Source organism: Oryctolagus cuniculus, chromosome X, assembly GCF_051225735.1.
Source record: "Oryctolagus cuniculus isolate XC-2025 breed Fujian yellow rabbit chromosome X, ASM5122573v1, whole genome shotgun sequence".
NCBI lineage: Eukaryota > Metazoa > Chordata > Mammalia > Lagomorpha > Leporidae > Oryctolagus > Oryctolagus cuniculus.
In genome coordinates, this window is record NC_142888.1 from 10602888 (window position 1) to 10622379 (window position 19492).

General features: G+C 41.8%; 1 protein-coding gene across 4 annotated transcripts in view; it reads left to right on the forward strand.

The window, feature by feature from the left end:
• POLA1 (DNA polymerase alpha 1, catalytic subunit) overlaps window positions 1-19492 on the forward strand; it is a 330362-nt gene that overhangs the window by 18013 nt on the left and 292857 nt on the right. For all 4 annotated transcript variants that reach the window (XM_008272470.5, XM_089324875.1, XM_089324876.1 and 1 more), the window contains exons 6-15: window positions 365-427; window positions 1730-1822; window positions 2250-2337; window positions 2602-2803; window positions 2893-3077; window positions 8484-8596; window positions 9314-9430; window positions 12016-12090; window positions 12966-13104; window positions 13774-13928. In XM_008272470.5, coding sequence (XP_008270692.3) covers window positions 365-427; window positions 1730-1822; window positions 2250-2337; window positions 2602-2803; window positions 2893-3077; window positions 8484-8596; window positions 9314-9430; window positions 12016-12090; window positions 12966-13104; window positions 13774-13928 — 1230 coding nt within the window. The remainder of the gene's footprint in view (window positions 1-364; window positions 428-1729; window positions 1823-2249; window positions 2338-2601; window positions 2804-2892; window positions 3078-8483; window positions 8597-9313; window positions 9431-12015; window positions 12091-12965; window positions 13105-13773; window positions 13929-19492) is intronic.

Below are 19492 nucleotides of genomic sequence, written 5' to 3' on the forward strand. Positions count from 1 at the left end.
TGAGTAACATTTCCCCAATTTCACGTACTAAGTCAAATGTAGATTTCAAATGAATGTAGGTACCTCAGTGGTTGGAACATCGGAGACAGAAAATGAAACTGAACAGGAAAGTTAAATTGTTTAATTTTAGAGGTTAGCAAGAAGATCATGGAATGAGGATAAAAACAAAAAATGGAAGGTATAGATTATGATTTATGTATACACATATGGTTTTTAAAATCTATGAGTGGTAGAGTAGCAGTCAGTGAGGAATGAAGAGGCAAGGACTGATTGGTTGGATTCTTTCTTTCATACACATGTGTATGGTCTGAGGTAAACATTTAGTGTTTGGCTTTCTCATTTTACTTTGCCTTATAATTTCTAGAAAGCTGTAGACTTGTCCAAGGATGATCTACTTGGGGACATCCTACAGGATCTGAACACTGAGGTAAGTGAGTCTCTGGGAATTGTAAAATATGTAGGGGTCGTAAGCTGAAGAAACAATTACATGATTGGGGCCGGTGTTGCGGAGCAGCATGTTGAGCTACTGCCTGTGGTGTTGGAGTGCCAGTTTGAGCCCTGGCTGCTTCACTTATGTTCCTGCCCCCTGCTAATGCTCCTGGGAAAGCAGCAGAAATCGGCCCAGTTATATGGGCCCCTGGCACCCACGTTGGAGACCTGGATTGAGTTCTACACTCCTTGTTTTGGCCTGGTCCAGCCCTAGCCATTGCAGCCATTTAGGGAGTGAGCCATCAGATGGAGGATCTCTCTCTCTCTCCTTCTCTCTTCCCTCGCTCCTTCCTTCTCTCCCTACCCCCCTTCCATCTCCTCTCTGCTTACCCTCTCTTTCCCTCTTTCCCTCTGTGTGTGTGTGTGTGTGTGTGTGTGTGTGTCTCCGTCTCCATCTCCCTCTTTCTGTAGCTCTGCCTTTCAAATAAATAAATCAATCTTTAAAAAAAATAAACAGTTTAGTAATTTTACCAAACAGAATTGCTGGAATTAAAAAAAAAAGCAGATACTGCCACCACCAATGGAAATGCATAAAAATTAAAAACAAGTCCTTCAGATTGGTTTCTTTTCCTCAGTTTAGGTGAGAAGTTTCCAGCTGTTACAGCTATGTGATTTTGTAGATAAAGCTGTGTGGGTGTGTTTGACGTAGGAATACATCCAGGAGTCAGTTCTCTGAGTGCTCACTGCTTGTGTTTGGTTGCTGTAATGTATGTTCCCTAAATAGATTGAAACCTGTCAATCTGCACAATCAGGCGTGAGATCCTCATCTGAAATGCTGAGTGGGAGTGAGGGAAGAGCCAGTGAGCCATCCCTGGGAGAGCTCGAGTAGGCCCAGTGGCACTGTGAATTTGAAATTTGGCTGTTTCCCGTAAAGACATCTCTTTTTCAGAGGTGTACTACTTTCTACATGACCATTGACTAGAAACACTAATATTTACATCATGGAGTTCTAGCTGGACAGTTTTTAAATGTAATAATCTGGAAGGATAAGTGAAAGACTATGTTAAATTTTAAAAAGGAGAAAATGGTGGGGGGGGGGATTCAATATCTGTTCTGTTTTTCTAGTAATTTCTATAGCATTGTTGCTATAGTAACCACCATGCGTGAATGTAGATTGGGGGGGACAGGTAGGGGGAAAAATGCTTTACTTACTAGGCTTTGATGAGTGAAGAAATACACTTTCTCTATCATGCGGTAAACCAAGCGTGGCAGTGAATGTCTGTCTTACTCATCCTGTTAGACACCTCAGATAACTCCACCACCTGTAATAATACCAAAGAAGAAAAGATCCCTTGGAGCGTCGCTGAATCCTTTTTCTGTGCGTCCCTCCAAGGTAAAGCATGTTGAAATACTTTCAGTCTGGATTTATAATATTGCTTATATTTATTTCATTGCTTTTCTCAGGGAAATGCCTTTGAATTTGTTTTTTATTTTTGTTTTAAATTAGGACTGCCATTCAGTGTATAGTTTCATGTATCTCAAAAATAGCGTGTGCCTGCTTTTTTTTCATAGTAAATTTTGTAGTAGCTAGTATGTGTTTATTATAGGTATTACAGCTGTGCTAAATGCCATAATTTTCCTCCTGGAAACAAGTATTTTTTTGTAAACCTGGGTAACAGTAAAATAATTGAAGCTGTTACATTAATGATACATAAAATCTTTTTATAAATGGGAGCTGTCATTATCTGTGGTCAGGGTAGGACAGTTGCATATTTTTAGCATGCAGGTCTAACTGACTAAACGTTTAAAAACATTCACAGGCAGTTCCTTCAGGAAAATCTGCTTCCCCTGTCGTCGGGAAGGTGCCTCCATTAACTCCTGCTCCTCATAAACGTGCCGAGTTTGTTGGTAAGTCCGAAGTACAAGCGCGTTGAGCCATTGCTGTCAGAAATGGAGGTCCCGGGATAGAGGAAGTGGAGGTGATTTCCAGGGTATTGTGATGGCAAGTTTAAATGTGAAAGATTTGAATTCCTAGCCGTAAAAGTGAAAAATACCCAATTTGGAAATTGAAGAGAAATTTGAGCAGTGTAAGACAAGGGGGTAGGCTGCCATTTTGTTGCTGGGGAAGCCTTTTTTGTGCCCCATGATGGGGATGTATAATGATGCCTACAGGAGATGTGGTGCAGGGAGAGCCACGAGAAGATGAGCAGGAGCCAGGGGCAATGGAGTTTGAAGATGGCGACTTTGATGAGCCCATGGAGTCCGAGGAGGTGGACATAGAGCCTGTTGCTGCCAAGACATGGGCGCAAGAGAGTGAGCCAGCAGAGGCAGTGCAAGACGTGGCAGATCCTGGCAGAGAGAGCACGTCTTACTTGTAAGAGTGTTTTATGACTTTTCTGGCAAATAGCACCATAAGTAGTCTGTCGGATTGTTGAGAGGTTTTTGAAAATGTGATTTTTGCAGAGGAAGTTTCCTGCCAGATGTCTCCTGTTGGGACATTGATCAGGAAGATGACAGCAGTTTGTCAGCTCAGGAAGTGGAAGTTCATGTGGATTCCAGTCACCTCCCGTTGGTAAAAGGGGCAGATGAAGAACAAGTGTTCCAGTTTTATTGGCTGGATGCTTATGAAGATCAGTACAACCAACCAGGTAATCATACATGAGATTACCATATGCCTTTAACCCAGACCGGCTCCATTAAATACTGTAGTGGTTATAACTGGCACAGGCTCTGTCCTTTCTTGCTTGCATCTTAGGAGAGTAGTACTCATTCGTTGTGAAGTGTGTGAGCCACCCTGATGGAGAGCAGCTGTGATGTGAATAATCCTTCAGGATTCTTATTCCAAAAAATGAGTTAGCTCTACGTGGTTTTTATAGTTCACCACTGATGTCTTTGAAGTTATAGGAATGAACTTTAAATGGAATCAGTCACTAGTTTGTGTATTTTTTTAAAGATTTTATTTATTTATTTGAGAGGTAGAGTTACAGACAGTGAGAGGAAGAGACAGAGAGAAAGGTCTTCCTTCCATTGGTTCATTCCCCAAATGGCCGCAATGGCTGGAGCTGCGCTGATCTGAAGCCAGGAACTTCTTCTCAGTCTCCCACATGGGTGCAGGGGCCCAAGGACTTGGGCCATCTTCTACTGCTTTCCCAGGCTATAGCAGAGAGCTGGATCCGAAGAGGAGCAGCCAGGACTAGAACTGGTGCCCATATGGGATGCCAGCAGCGCAGGCGGAGGATTAACCTGTGCCACAGCACCGGCCCCTAATTTGTATCTTTATTTGGAAAATTTGAACACCTGTTGTGTGGCAGGCACTGAGATGAGGTGAACAAGCTGGACAAATTCCCTACAATGTCACGGAGCTTACATTGTGTTAGGGTGGGAATGGGTGGTGGAAACTTAGCAGTAAATAAGATAAAGTGGTAAATGATGTAAAGGAAACTAGGGGATGGCCAGGGAAGGCTTATCTGAGGAGAGGCCCCTCGACTGACATTTGAGGCTCTTGCAGAGCTGAGGAAAGGGCATTTCAGCTTGGCGAACCTGTACGTGCAGAGGCCTGGCACAGGGAAGGAGAAGGCCTGTGTGGTTGTAGCATAGTAATAGCGAAGTGACAACATTGGTATAGCATGAATTTGGAGATAAAGGCAAAGGCCAGATAATGAAGGACCTTGAAAGCGTATCAGCGAGTTTAAATCTTATTCAAAGAGCAGCAGGGAGACACTGGAGGGTTTTTAGTGCAGGGGTGATGGTCACATACTTAGTTAGGCTTACATTTTAACAGGACTGTGCGGGTTTGTGTGGAGTGTAGTGCATGTACGCATATGTGAGCAGGGTTTGGGCCGGAGTGGGGTGGTGGAGGAGTGTGGAAACCTTGGAGGTGTGTCAGTCTAGGGCATGGGTGCTAGTTACTTGGGCCCTGGTGACTGGGGAGGAGGAGAGAAGTGAAGACATTTCACATGCATTTTGACACAAAGTTGTTGATGAATATGATGGGGGGGGAGTGTTGACAAAAAGAATCAAAAGTAATTCTCAAGTCATCCAAATTCTTGACTGGAACAAAACTAGGCTTCCTTATATGCCTCTCTGAGCCCTTCTTCATTGTGGGGACTACACTTGACAAGTTTTTTCAGATTAATATAAAATACGGTATAGAGAGTTACGGCTTGCTCGTAGTTGTGTCCCCTTTTGGATCTGCGTCTGTATATGCGAAGTGTGTTTTTTCAAGTAGTTTGCTAGAAACTGCTTGCAGTGGAAACAGAGGGAGTACCTAAGGTGTCCATAAAGCAAGTATATGACTAAGAAGAGTGAATATGAACTGGAAGACCTGAAGGCCAAAGTTATCTTCAGGACGGTCAGATGGTGATCGTACCAGGAAACAGGAAACATGTTAATGGTGGGGGAGGACAGAAGCATCGCTATAAGCTGTGCACTAAAGTAGCACACTGCCAAGTCTTAGTTTCTTGGGTAAAGATATCAACAGTTTTAGAAGTTTTAGCTAGGGTGAGGTGATTGGATTCGACCCTGTCATCTCTTTGATTACTTCTTATTCTCTCCTGGAAGGTATGCTGCAGGTATGATTCCATGGGGCTGAGCAAATGATTTCCCATCCATTGCTGAACCTCGGGGCTGCCCTGTTATACAAGCTCGGGAAACGACTTGTTCACATGACCACCCTGGAGGTGTGCACATGCTGGGCCTGCTCTTGCCAGTTCTAGTGCCTGTACTTTGGTGTATCTGCTCAGTACCTTATTTTATTCCCTGTGTTGGTTAATGGTCCCATCAAAGCCATCCTTGAGTCTCTGCCTTTCCTTACTTTTCCAATCTTTTTGGTTTTCTGCTCTTAAAATAGACACCCTGTCTTCTCTTTCCCCTCATAACCACCAGCCTTGATCTCTTGCCTACTAAAATCATTGCACCTACCTGCTAATTGATCTCTCAGCCATCCTTGTCCATGTTACTGTTAGAGTGATTGATCAGAAGGGAACTCTGCCCATGTCATTTCCACATTGGAGGAAATCCTCAGCGACTGCTGCCTACAACAGAAAATCCATGCTGCTCAGTAAGGCTTCTGATGCCTGCCTTGTATGAATTCTGTGCCCTAGGAATTTGGTTCCCTATATTTGTATGAACCTTGCTGCCTTTATACCTAGTGTCCCTTTACTCCTAGTGTTTATTGTCAGAAGTGCCCTCATCTGACTCATTCTTCACAGTGTAGGCCAAGTGTCATCTCCTAAACCTCCTATGGGCCTCAGAGCCTCCCTGCGACCCCATCATACCCTTTCCATTGTAGTGTTTGTCATTTTATTGTGGAATGATCTCAATCTGTGTTTCCTTTCCTCCAAAGCCTTTAAGCTCCTGGAGGATTGTAATCTTTCATTTCCAGCATTCAGCACAATACCAGGGACATAGTAGGTATCCAATATATTATTATATAGCATAGCAGGTATTCAGTAACTAAGCTATTTATTGAATAAACCGCACAGTGGTCAGCTATCCTGCAGATGCACGTGAAAGGTTTCAGAGTACTAGAGGTGTATTTGCTGCTACTGAGTTTGCCTCTTGAAGCCTTGTAGCAGTGTAGGGTAATGCGTAATGCCGTAGTGTGTAGCGGGCTCTCCCCAGTGTAACTATACCTGTAAGCATCAGATTGCCAGTGTCTGTTCCTGAGGATCAGAATGTTAAGAAACAACAATCTTTCTTTCCTTTGTGAAAATGACTGTATTATTTCTGTGTTTGGTTTACTGGTTGATACTCGTGTTGGTAAACAGTGCTGTTTTGTAGAGCTGCACTGTCCACTATGGTAGCCATTGGCCATCCATTACCCTTTAAATTTAAATGATTTAAAATGGAAGAAATTTAAAATTCAGTTTCTCAGCCATAGCTACATATCTGGGGCTCAGTGGCCACAGTGTGGCCAGTTGGTACCATACTGGATGGCCCAGAAACAGAACAATTCTGCCATCACAGGAATTTCTGGTGGTCAGTGGTGGCCTGCAGTGGTAAGTGTTAGAGGTTAAGAGTGCAGCACTGAAGCACAGCTGTATTTGCAGAGCAACCAATTTAGGATATGTGTTGTTGAACTCAATGTGCTGACCGTAGTCATTGATAGACTTTTTCAACCAATATTGGGAAAAATTTTCCATTAATTCTCCTTTTTTTTTTTTTCACTTAAAAGAGGTAGTAATCTGTTACTGGCCCATCATCCAGAAGCTAAGGTAAAATGAAATTTCTAAGTCAGGAGAAGGCCTCAGAGGTCTTCCAGTCTAGTTGCTCACTTAGGAGGAAATGGAGACTAAAAGATAAAATCGAGGGAATGAGCTCTGGGCTTCTCCCCCTCTATCCATTCTACTGTTTCACGGTACTTCTCAAGTTGTATCCTTTGCTCTGGCACGACTTTTCTGTTTTTTGATGCCAGTGGGTTAAATAAGCATAAAAAAAGTCCTTTAATCTCAGAGTTGAACAGTTTCATCGTGACAGCAGGTAGTAAAATCAATGCTGCTAATAAAAACGAAGTACTCCCAAAGATCCTGGTATTGTTTCTCACTTTCTGACAGATTCTCAGTCAGTCAGTTGTTGCTGAATGGTCCATAATTATGAAAAGAATCTAACTCTTTGCATATGGGAAGATATCCTGTCTTCATTATGACTTTTTCAAGGTTGAATAATCCTGACTGCACCTGGTTTCAGCTAGTAACTTTGGGGGGAGTGTAATCTTTGTTTACCATGATCTTTTTGTGGCAAATGAGGCATAAACAGTGTCAAATGTGTTGCATGAAGTGTGATATTAGTCTGACTGTAAAATGAGCTATTTGAATCTTTGAATCCAATATTAGTGCCTTTATTTTTCTTTGCATGGAATTTTGTTTTTTCATCTTTAACTGTTGGAAGGATGACTTTTAATTTTCTGAGCTACTGTGATTTTTTTCCCCTTTCTTAATGATCCCCACAGTCCTCCCTTTCCTTTCCCTTCCCCCCTCCGCCTCTTCCCCCTCCCAGTTGAAAAACACACAACTGTTAGAAGAATTTTAATCATTTGCAGAAATGAAAATTCTTAGGTGGTTTTATTTCTCCCAGAACAAGTGACAAAAGGAAACACTGATGAGCTGTCTTGTGAAACTGGGGTAATTGGCTTTGTGAACAGTAGCCTTCGCGTGTGCCAGATTTTCTTAGTATCTCGGATAAACAGCTGCGTTGAGTGGCTATGTTGATCACTGTTGTCTAATTCATGGAGCCCTGGATTTGCACGGTGACCTATCTCTTGGGTTGAGTATTAAATCATTGAAGTCCTTTCTTGATGGCCTATTTTCATGTACAATGACTTGATACCTCCAAAAGCATGTTTTTACTTTTAGTATACTTGCTTAGGTATCTCAAATGAGTGCTTACTGATTTGATTTTGAAATCAATTGTTAAATTGAATTAGATGAGAAAGAACTTTATGAATGCTACCTAGCCAGATATTCCAAGTAGCGTATGAGGTAGAAAGGGTGAAAGAGGAGATAATAGTAGAAATCTATTAGGAGATATTTATTACATGGAACATGAGATATGCAATGAATTATGTTTTTCTCAAGCACATTGTTATATATAGAAAATGACTAACATACCCCGTAATTATCCTGATGCAGGAATACTAGTTTTTATCAGTAAATACTAATGCTAAAAAAAATGAAAATTCTCAGATTCATAAGTTCTCACAAGAGGCTTAAATATGAGATGAGATTTGTTGGAGAATAGTTTGTTTTGTTTCTTTTAATCTGGGTAATCCTCTTTCGTTACATAGGGAACATGGTTATATCAAGTTCAAGAAATATTCTGTCCCCTGTCCTTCCAGTGGTCACAGATTGTATTGTTGTAATAGTGTAGGGTGGCAGAAATGCTGAGTAGAGAACTGGCTGGTCTTGGAGTGTGGGCAGTAGATAGAAATTCGCTGTCAGAATGAGTTATCATGAACATATAAATGTGTGGAGACGTTCTGTGAGTCTTTCATATTGCCCCTTTAATGTAATGTAATTGAAATACTCCTTTTCTCATGGATTTTCCTGCTTCTTTAGGTGTGGTATTTCTGTTTGGCAAGGTTTGGATTGAATCAGCCAAAACCCACGTGAGCTGTTGTGTTACAGTGAAAAACATTGAGAGAACACTCTATTTCCTTCCCCGTGAAATGGTAAAACTTACTGATCAGCCTTTTGTTCTTGGTAGTTGTATCTGTCACTCATTGTGTGTTCTGCCACTAATCCTGTGCTGGAACAGCGTATGCGTTCTCCATAGCTCTGATGCATATTTCTTCTTGATTGCTTAGTGACCACTGATTGTCAGCATCTCTGTTAGAGGTTTGGAAAAGTGGGCAAAGTAGGACTCACTTTTTTATCTTGGTAGAGTGTACAGATGTCTGAGTTTTAGTGTGTCTAATGCTGTCTTTTCCCTCACCCCTCATTTCCATAATAATTGGGGTCGGTACCATAAAGCTTCAAAATGTGACATGGTGTTTGGTCCAGTTTTCATGCCTTTGCTGCACAGGCAGCAGTAACACTTTGCATGGCCGTTTAACAAGGTCAGTTCCATTTGCTCCTTCACTTCTGTTGAAGCTTAACATCCCTGATCCTGTCCCAGACTCAGCCCTAGTTCTCCCTCTGTTGAATTGTGGAGCTCTTGGTCATCTTTACTTCTGGTTCCCTTTTCTAATGTCTTTGGGAGAATTGGGCATTGGGTGTAGTACATTTTTGGGGTCTGTGTGTTTGAACTCATGTTACACTGTTCGGTTAGTGTTAAATGTTTAAATGCATGTGGATGAAAATTGATTTAGACTTGAATTTTTGGTTGTTGAGAAGATCTTATGTACAAACATCTTTTCCCCTCTATCCCTCTCTCCATGGGAGAACAGAAAATGGATCTAAATACAGAGAAAGAAACAGGAACTTCAGTTACCATGAAGGATGTTTATGATGAGTTTGATGAGAAAATAGCAACAAAATACAGAATCATGAAATTCAAGTCCAAGGTTAGTATTTGGTGATTAATTTTTTTCAGCTCTATTTGTTCATTTTCTGATTTAGCAAATGGTTACTGTCTATGTGCTTTGTGCACAATGCCTTCTGCATGGTTATAATACATTGAGTGAAAATTTCATAGATATGAATGTAAAAATAGTGTTAGATTCATACAATTCTTTATAGTGCTTAAAAAAAAACATTAATTTGCATGAAAGATAACTCATAGCAAATTAGTTGTCTCCAGTGCTTGTAACATATTTTGTGCTTTTATTCTGAAGCAGAGGAGAAACTGTTCTAATCTTGTTTGTATTATTGGTTAGAAGATTAAGTAAGGTTTTGTCTTTAAAAATCAGGGACCAAGATGCTGTATCTAATAGAATGAGAATCTTATTCATGTGATTCATATGATAAATTATCTTGATTTCATTGAGATGTTGATGCCTTTGGGAATAATTGTGGGGACTGAAACCATTTTTTTTTTTTAAGATTTATTTATTTGTTTGAAAGCAGAGTTACACAGAGAGAGGAGGAGAGGCATAGAGAGGCCTTCCATCTGCTGCTTTACTTTCCAATTGGCCTCAATGGCCAGAGCTGCACCGATCCGAAGCCAGGAGCTTCCTCCGGGTCTTGCTCTGCGGGTACAGGGGCCCAAGGACTTGGGCCATTTTCTACTGCTTTCCCAGGCCACAGCAGAGAGCTGGATAGGAAGTGGAGCAGCTGGGACTTGAACCAGCACCCACATGGGATGCCGGCACTGAAGGTAGCGGCTTTACCTGCTACGGCCACAGTGCTGGCCCCAAAGCCACTGTTAAAAATGATCACAGGGGTGGGTGTTGTGGTGTGGCAGGTTAAGCTGCTGCTTGGGACACTAGCATCCCATATTGAGGTTCTTGGTTCCTCTCCTGGCTACTCTCTGCTTCCAACACAGCTTCCTGCTAATGCACTTGGGAGGCAGCAGATAAAGATCCAAGTACTTGGGTTCTTGCCACCTACAAGAAAGACTGGTATGATGTCCCTGGCTGCTAACTTCGGCCTGACCACTCCTGGCTGTGGCCAGATTTGGGGAGTGAACCAGTAGATGTAAAATACCTTTCTCTGGCTCTGTCACTCTCCCTTTCAAATAAATAAATTAATACTTGAAATGTTCTTCTTAAATATTTATTGTTTATTTACTTGAAAGAGTGAGAGAGATCTTCCATCTACTGGGTCAGTCCCCAAATGGCCGCAATGGCCAGTGCTGTGGCAGGCCAAAGCCAAGAGCTTCTTCCAGGCGTTCCATGCAGGTACAGGAGCCCAATCACTTGGGCCATCCTCTGCTGCTGTCCCAGGCACATTAGCAGGGCGCTGGATTGGCGGTGGAGCAGCTGGGTCTCAAAACTGCACCTCTGTGGGATGCTGGCATCACAGGCAGTGGCTTTTACCCACTACACCACAATACTGGCACCTGATGGTTTTCTTAACAAAGGAAAATAGTGGCTGCAGTAAGGGAGGGAGGATGCTTTGCTGAAGTTAAGGCAAAAGTCTTACCTTGAACATGTGCTGAGTGATGTCTCTGTACCTGTTTCTTCATCTGAGAAGTGGGGCCGTATTTTAAGAGTTGTTGGGGGTTGGTGCTATGGTGTACTGGCTAAGCCTCTTCCTGCGGCACTGGAATCCCATATGGGCGCTGGTTTGAGTCCCGGCTGCTCCATTTGAGATCCAGCTCTCTGCTATGGTCTGGGAAAGAAGTAGAAGATGGCCCAAGTGCCTCAGTTCCTGCACCCGTGTGGGAGACGTGGAAGAAGCTGCTGGCTCCTGGCTTTGGATGGGCTCAGCTCTGGCCATTGCAGCCGTCTGGAGAGTGAACCAGCAGATGGAATAGAAGAGTTCAGTGAATTCATAATAAGTGATTAGGGGTCGGCTCTGTGGCATAGTGGGTATAAAGCCACTGCCTGCAGTGCCGGCAATCTATAAGGGCTCCAGTTTGAGTCCTGGCTGCTCCACTTCTGATCTAGCTCTCTGCACCCATGTGGGAGACCCAGAAGACGCTCCTGGCTCCTGGCTTTGGATTGGTGCAGCTCCAGCCATTGCGGTGAACTGGAGAGTGAACTAGCAGATGAAAGACCTCTCTCCCCCCACTTCTTCCCTCCCTCCCTCCCCCCTTCCCTCCTCTTTCTCTGTATTACTCTGACTTTCAAATAAATAAATAAATCTTTAAAAAAAGATTAGAATAGTTCTTGACATAAAACTAATGCTAAGTAAATATATGCTCTAGTTATAATGCTAATCATTTACTATTCTAATAAGATGGAATTACTTAATATCAAATATTAGCTAATGACATAATGCATTAACTTTGAAAAAGCATTTGATTACTTGTGTTGAAAGCAAATATTTCTAAGTTTAAGAGCAGTACTTGCAGAGTTTTGTCACTGGGTGTATTAAGTCTCAGTTGAAATGAGAAAGGGTGCCTTTTGACTACTTCCCTTATATTCTGTAAGATCGCTAGATTTCTAATGATTAAATACAGGAGCTTGTATTGTATATGTAATAATAGTCAATTTAATTTGTAGAAACTTTATCTTAATGATTTTTAAAATATCTGTTTACCTAGATAGTGGAAAAGAACTATGCTTTTGAGGTACCTGATGTTCCAGAAAAATCTGAGTACTTAGAAGTTAGATACTCGGTAAGTCAAACAAAGAAAATTACTGGGTTTTGGTTGAAAATGACATTTTTCCATTTTTGAGCTTTCAGCTGGCTTTCAATTAACAGTATTGTCAGGGTTCCTCAAGCCCACAGTTCACAGAGGTGGACTTGTGCAGTAATGAATAATTGAAATGGATAAAATTAAGTACATAGCAGGTTATACTGCTTTTCTCTGCTTTCAAGTATGCATCTTAAAATAAATAAATTGAAGCAGCATGGCTGTTTGTCAAGTGGAATGAATGCCACATGATGAAGCTGGACATCATTAGGCTGTTGAAGTGTCTCTTGTGAACAGTGGAAAGGTGAGAGAGGAGTGTCAGTAGCAGTGCTATAGTGCTCCTCATGCTCCTGTGACAGGCAAGGTCATTGCTGTGGGATGTTAATTAGCTGGACCTTAACCTCTGTTTACCTCTTTCTAGTGTTGATCCCACAATGTTGGAAGAGGGAAACTTTTAAGAAATGTTTCTGCAGTGGTAATGAAAAGTACCATGGAAGCATTTTCAACGAGTCCCACTCTACTGCTTTGATTCTTGTAATGCAGTTGTACTTATTTTGCTATTCTTTGTCAGCAAGGCCTGTACTGCTCTGGACAGAAATTCTCTTTTTGGGGAGTTTCTTGGCCTATTTTTCTTCTAATGGATATCATCAAGATGCATTATTTTGTCATTGTGAATTGTTTTTGTCTCCTACTGTGAATTGTTTTGGATTTCATTTATAGCAAATTACGCTTCATATATATGAAAAGGGGTTTCTTCGGGTGCTTCATAGAGAGGCTTTTGTTTATTTCAAATATAGACTTTGAAAAGTATGAAGTAATAGTTTTAAACAAGAGGGTTTTTTTTTTTGCCTTTTCAGGCTGAATTGCCACAGCTTCCTCAGGATTTGAAAGGAGAAACTTTTTCTCATGTATTTGGGACCAACACGTCCAGCTTAGAATTATTTTTGATGAACAGAAAGATCAAAGGACCGTGTTGGCTTGAAGTAAAAAATCCACGTAAGGAAAAACCTAACTCTGAATGCTAAGTGGGTTGCTGATGTGATTTTTAAAAGGAAACTTTAGAGATTGATCTACTTATGTTAGTGTGTCTACTTCCTTTTTTGTGTGTATGTTTCTTCAAGATTTTTCTTGCGTGGGTGTAGGAAAAACATTTGGAATCATGTGTATCTATAATACCAGGTACTTTTCCAGGGGAGGCTTTAGCCCAGGCAGTCATTTGGGGCGTGTTCCTCTTTGTGTCTTTGTGTTGTTGTTTGTGTGTACTGCCAACCTGGCTGATGTGGGGAATGATGACCCCGAAGTGTATAGTGCTTGTTTGGCCTGTTACCTGATGTTTGTCAGTATTTACACCTGTGATACTCTGTTTGGTCTTCATGAATCTTTTAAAAATGTTCTGTGATTTCTCCAAAGTACTGTTGTGGTTTTGTAAAAATTCATTTTGGATTCTTTGGATAATCTGATGAAAGCTGCGGACCTTTTTCTCAAAAAAATGAGCATATGTACAAGGGCTTGTGTACTACCCAACAGTAGGGTTTATTTTTATTAGATGTTATAGAATGTTATTCTTATTAGAAGACAGAATTGAATATCGCAGTTAATCACAGATTTCTTAATTATCATAGCTTTTCTTTTCCAGGAAATATTGTTGTATCTGTTCTCTTTCAGAACTCTTGAATCAGTCAGTCAGTTGGTGCAAAGTTGAGGCAATGGCTTTGAAACCAGACTTGGTGAATGTCGTCAAAGATGTCAGTCCTCCCCCACTTGTGGTGATGTCTTTCAGCATGAAGACTATGCAGAATGCAAAGAGCCATCAAAATGAGGTGAGGAAATAAGGCAAATTTTGTACCTGTGCCTTAATTGTAATTCTTGCCGAACGTGTTTGGCTTTTTTACAAGGGAACATTGTCCTTTTTTGGAGGGGAAAGGATACTTAATTCATTTCCAAACTGCATTTTGGAGAATGATGTGAATTTTGGTCTGGTGTTGGGATTTTTATGTTTTTAAATGCTAATGATACTGGCCTTGTTTTGTTTTTAAAGTTTTTATTCTGGAGAACTTTAAATGGACACAGACTAATTCAGTGAACTTCCGGTACCAGTCACTCATATTCAGCGGTTAGCAAGATTCTGTCATATTTGCTTATACTCTTGCTTTTGTTTTTTAACTTGGAGTATTTCAGAGCTAGTCTCAGACCAGACCTTGTGTCGTTTTACCCCTACATGCCTTGGTACACCTCTCTCAAAACGTACACTTTCTGATGTAATACTAGGGAACTTCAGAAAGTTTGTGGATAAATGGAAATAGAAGGTAAGCTTATTTTGTTGAAAAAAATTTTTGAAATCTGCATACTAGAAGTCTTAAAGTTCATGAAAACAAGTTTTATGAAAAAAACTGTGTGTGGATTACAATTTTTTTGTACCATAATGATCTCTCTTTTAAGATTTATTTATTTACTTGAAAGGTGGAGTTACAGAGAGGGAGAGGCAGAGGCAGAGAGGGTTCTTCCATCTGCTGGTTCACTCCCCAAATGGCCTCAGTGGCTGGGGCAGACTGAAGCCAGGAGCTTCATCCGGATCTCCCACGTGGGTGCAGGGGCTCAAGCACTTGGGCCATCTTTAACTGCCTTCCCATGCACATTAGCAGGAAGCTGGATCGGAAGAGGAGCAGCCGGTCCTTAAATGGGATGCAGGTGTTGCACGGGGTGGGTTAGGACAACAAGCCACAGCACTGGCCCCACCAAAAAGATCTTTGAATTCAGTCTCTGTGTAAACATTTTTGAAGTGCCCTCATGCCATGAACACACCTTAACAGTGATTTCTTGCTGTAATCTAAAATACTAAGTCCATAATTACATTACTCCATTTCTTTCAATGTCTATTAACAGTTGGTTTGAGTCAGTGATGTTATTTTATTTTTTCTTCCTTTTAAACTTAATATTTTAATTTTTAAAATGATTTATTTATTTGTTTGAAAGGTAGAGTTAGAGATCTTCCATCTGCTGGTTCACTCCCCAAATGGCCACAATGGCTGGGGTTGGGTCAGGCTGAAGCCATGAGCTTCATCCAGGTCTCCCATGTGGGTGCAGGGGTCTAGACACTTGGGCCATCCTCTGCTGCTTTCCCAGGTGCACCAGTAGGGAGCTGAATTGAAAGTCGAACAGCCGGGACTTGAACCAACACTCAAGTGGCCGCTATACCGCTGCGCCAGACCCAATTTTTTTTATATAATTTTTATGCTTCTTGAATGTCTCTTAAATGGAAAAGGCTTCCTTTCACCCCCAGTAGTTGTTTTCTTTTCTTTTTTAAAAGATTTATGTATTTATTTGAAATTCAGAGCCACACAGAGATAAGAGGCAGAGAGAGAGAGAAGAGGCAGAGAGAGAGAGCGAGAGAGCGAGCGGTGCCTATCCAGAGCCAAGAGCCTCTTCCAGGACTCCGAAGCGGGTGCAGGGGCCCAAGGGACCCAGGCCATCTTCCACTGCCTTCCCAGGCCACAGCAGAGAGCTGGATTAGAAGTGGAGCAGCCGGGTCTCAAACTGACGCCCAAATGGGATGCTGGCACTTCAGGCCAGGGTGTTAACCCACTGCGCCACAGTGCTGGCCCCAGTAGTTGTTTTCATTGAATAATTAGAGATCACTGTTGGTTGTCTCATAAAATGTCCTATTTTCTTTATTTGTTTTATTGTCTTGTCATTGGACTTCTTTCTTCCTCTGTATCAGGGATTGGCAAACAGTGGCCTGTGGGCCAGTGCCAGCCTCCTACCTGTTTTTTTAAAATGAAGTTTCATTGGAACACAGCATATGTACAGCTGCTTTTTCACTGTAGTGGCAGAGTTGAATGGTCCTAATGGAGACCATATGGCCTGCAGTGGCTAAAATATTTACTCTCTGCCTTTTATAGAAAAAGGACATTGGCCTCTCCTCGTTTCTTCCTTTTTGTGTATTCTGTAAGTTCATTTTAAAAGATCAGTTGGATTCAGGTTCACCTTTTTTTAGTCAAAATACTTTATATAGATAGTACAGCGAACTTCATATCAAAAGGAATAGTGTCTGGTTAAATTGCTGTTAGTGAGGCTGTGAAGGGTTCATGTGATAACCATTGTGAATTTCTCCAGCTTTTCATCTAATGCGAGTTTTTATTTTTTAACTTCGAACTAAAAATATTTGGTGCTGGGTAGTTCTTGGTTGTGAGGTGCTGCCCTGTGTGTTTGGGACATTTAGCAGCATCCCTGACCTCTATGTGCTAGATGCCAGGAGTACCCCTGCTCCTGGTTCTGACAACCAAAAATGTCTCCAGACACAGCCAGATGTCCCTGGGGTAGGGACTTGGGGGTAACATTATCCCTACCACTGGTCTGTTGGCTTCATTTATTAGTTGTTTTTGTGTGGATTAGTTACTTCATTAGGAATTTGAAAATGGTGGTTTTCTAATTCTGTCTATAATTATCAGTTAAATTTTTCTATAATGTCAATTTTTCTTCACTAACCAACATTATTTGGTTACGCTGTAGTGTTTGTTTAGGAGAGATAGGATAAATACTTAATTCTTTGTCTTTCACTGCCTATTTATTTATGCTTTTTAAGCTTTATTTTATTTTGTTTATTTGAGTTACAAAGAGAGGTAGAGGCAGAGAGGTAGAGAGAGAGAGAGGTCATCCATCCGCTGGTTCACTCTCTAAATGGCCGCAATGGCCAGAGCCGAGCCAGTCTGAAACCAGGAGCCAGAAGCTGCTTTCAGGTCTCCCATGTGGGTGCAGGGGGGCCTTCCTCTCCTGCACATCAGGGAGCTGAATTTGAAGTGGAGCAGCCAGGACTTGAACTGGCACCCATATGGGATGCCAGCTCTGCAGGCCAGGGCTTTAACCTATTGTGCCACAGCACTGGTCCCTCATTGCATATTTTTTGAGTAGGAAGTTGGCCTACATTACGTGCAGTGGAGATGAGACTTTGTTACTTTTTTTACTTCCTTTTCTATGGAATATCACTATGAGCATGAGAGTTTTATATATATGTATATATTTTAGCTTGTTTAAGTCTATTGCATTCATCGTTACTTTTTTAAAAAAAGATTGTTTTATTTATTTCAAAGACAGGGTTACAGAGAGAGAGATCTTCCATCCGCTGTTTTACTCCCCAAATGGCTGCAATAGCTGGAGCTGGGCCAGACTGAAGGCAGGAGCCAGGAACTTCATCCAGGTCTCCTGTGTGGGTGGAGAGCCACGCACTTCTGCTGCTTTCCCAGGCACATTAGCAGGGAGTTGGATTGGAAGTGGGGCAGCCCGGGGTTTGAGCCGGAGCCCATGTAAGATACTGGCTGCTTAACCTGCCATGCCACGATGCTGGCATCTATATATATAAATGTCAGCATCGATATCGCTTTGGTCAGTGAGAGCTTCTTTAAATTTTCTAAGGCCTTTTGACCTTGGTGGGGGTCTTTTAAATGGCATTTTAGCAGTGTTTTCAGTGCTTTACTTTTACCATGTGATTTGATATTTTAATAATTGTTATTAGAGTAGATGAGGGCTGGCACTGTGGCATAGCATGTAAAGCTGCCAGCTGCGATATCAGCATCCCTAATGGGCACTGGTTCAAGCCCCGGCTGTTCCACTTACAATCCAACACCTTGGTAACGGTCTGGGAAAAGTAGCAGAAGATGGCCCAAGTGCTTGGGCTCCTGCCACTCAGGTAGAAGACCTAGATGAAGCTCTTGGCTCCTGGCTTTGGTCTGGCCCAGCCCTGGCCATTGTGGCCATCTGAGGAGTAAATGAGTAGATGAAAGATTGGTCTCTCTCTCTCTCTCTCTGTAACTCTGATTTTCAGATGAATAAATAAATCTTAAAAAGAAAAAAAGATGAACACTAGAGAAAGCTAAAAGAATAGAGTACATGACCAGAGGCAATTGTTAAATGTTTGGAAATGATTTAATTAGTACTTAGTTTAAAGAAGTATTCATCTCCTAGTGCCCAGAGTGAGGTTTCCGTCTACTGTTTCCAAATAAAGCACATAGGATTCTGAGGAGAAATGGCTGATGCAGGGCAGGAAGTGTCTGAGATAAGTCTGGAACATGTCGTTACATTAGAAAGCAAGATGATATTAACATGTACTGCAGTTATGTCTGAAGGACTCTGGAAACTTCTGGCCAAAATTGGGGGAATGTGATTATTAGAAGAAAAACTGCAGATGGAAATATCTCAAATCCATGTGTTCTTAATACTGTCAGTAATGACACTGCCACATGAGTCACTTGTGAGGGAAGCTAGGGAACCAACGATTATTTTGAAAATTGGGTAAATGGAGAATTTTCCTCAGTTTTCTGAATGCATACTCTACCTCTCTGTAACCAAATAATTGCTTGATGGAAGTTTCTCATTGTGGAAGGTTTCCTGCTAAGAAATGATCATGGGAAAATGGAGTATTACAGTTTTTCTTTTTTTTTTTTTTGACAGGCAGAGTTAGACAGTGAGAGAGAGAGACAGAGAGAAAGGTCTTCCTTCCGTTGATTTACACCCCAAATGGCCGTTACGGCTGGCACTGCACCGATCCGAAGCCAGGAGCTAGGTGCTTCCTCCTGGTCTCCCATGTGGGTGCAGGGCCCAAGCACTTGGGCCATCCTCCACTGCCTTCCCAGGCCACAGCAGAGAGCTGGCCTGGAAGAGGAGCAACCGGGACAGAATCCGGTGCCCCAACAGGGACTAGAACCCAGTGTGCCGGCGCTGCAGGTGGAGGATTAGCCAAGTGAGCCGTGGCACCGGCCATTACAGTTTTTCAACCCCCACTCAAATAATGAATTTAGGTAATGGTCACTAGTGACTGCTAATATCACCGAACTAGAGATAAGTAGACATTATGTGCCTGTGCCTTCTGAGAGAGGTAATCAGTAGCACCTCCAGAGTATTCTTGCCAAAATTGGAACCTGATTTTGATCAAGCCTTTAGGTCCAAGTGTGAATTTACAGGCAGTACAGAGAAAAAAGGACATGTTAAATGACATTGTTAGGATAAAATCTGTAAGATCCATATTCTGAGCCATTCTGTAGGACAAGCGACTCAGTATCTTCAGCAAATTGCAATTTCACGGAAATGGCACATGGGGCAGGATTGTACCTGTAGTTTTACATATTAGCCATTTGTAAAGTGTAGGCTTTATTTGGTAATTAAATGTAGATAATTTGGAAAGCATGAAAACTTAAATTTTGCCTGGATATTTAATGATTTTAAAGAGTTACTACTTGTATTATGATTTCATTTTTAAAAGCCTTACCGTTTGGAGGGATTGTTTTCAACTGGGTGAGATTTTGGCAATGTTTGGAGACTGTTTCATGATCACGGCCTGGGGCCTGGGGTATGGTACTGCTGGCCTCTGGTGGATAGAGGCCAGGGATGCTGC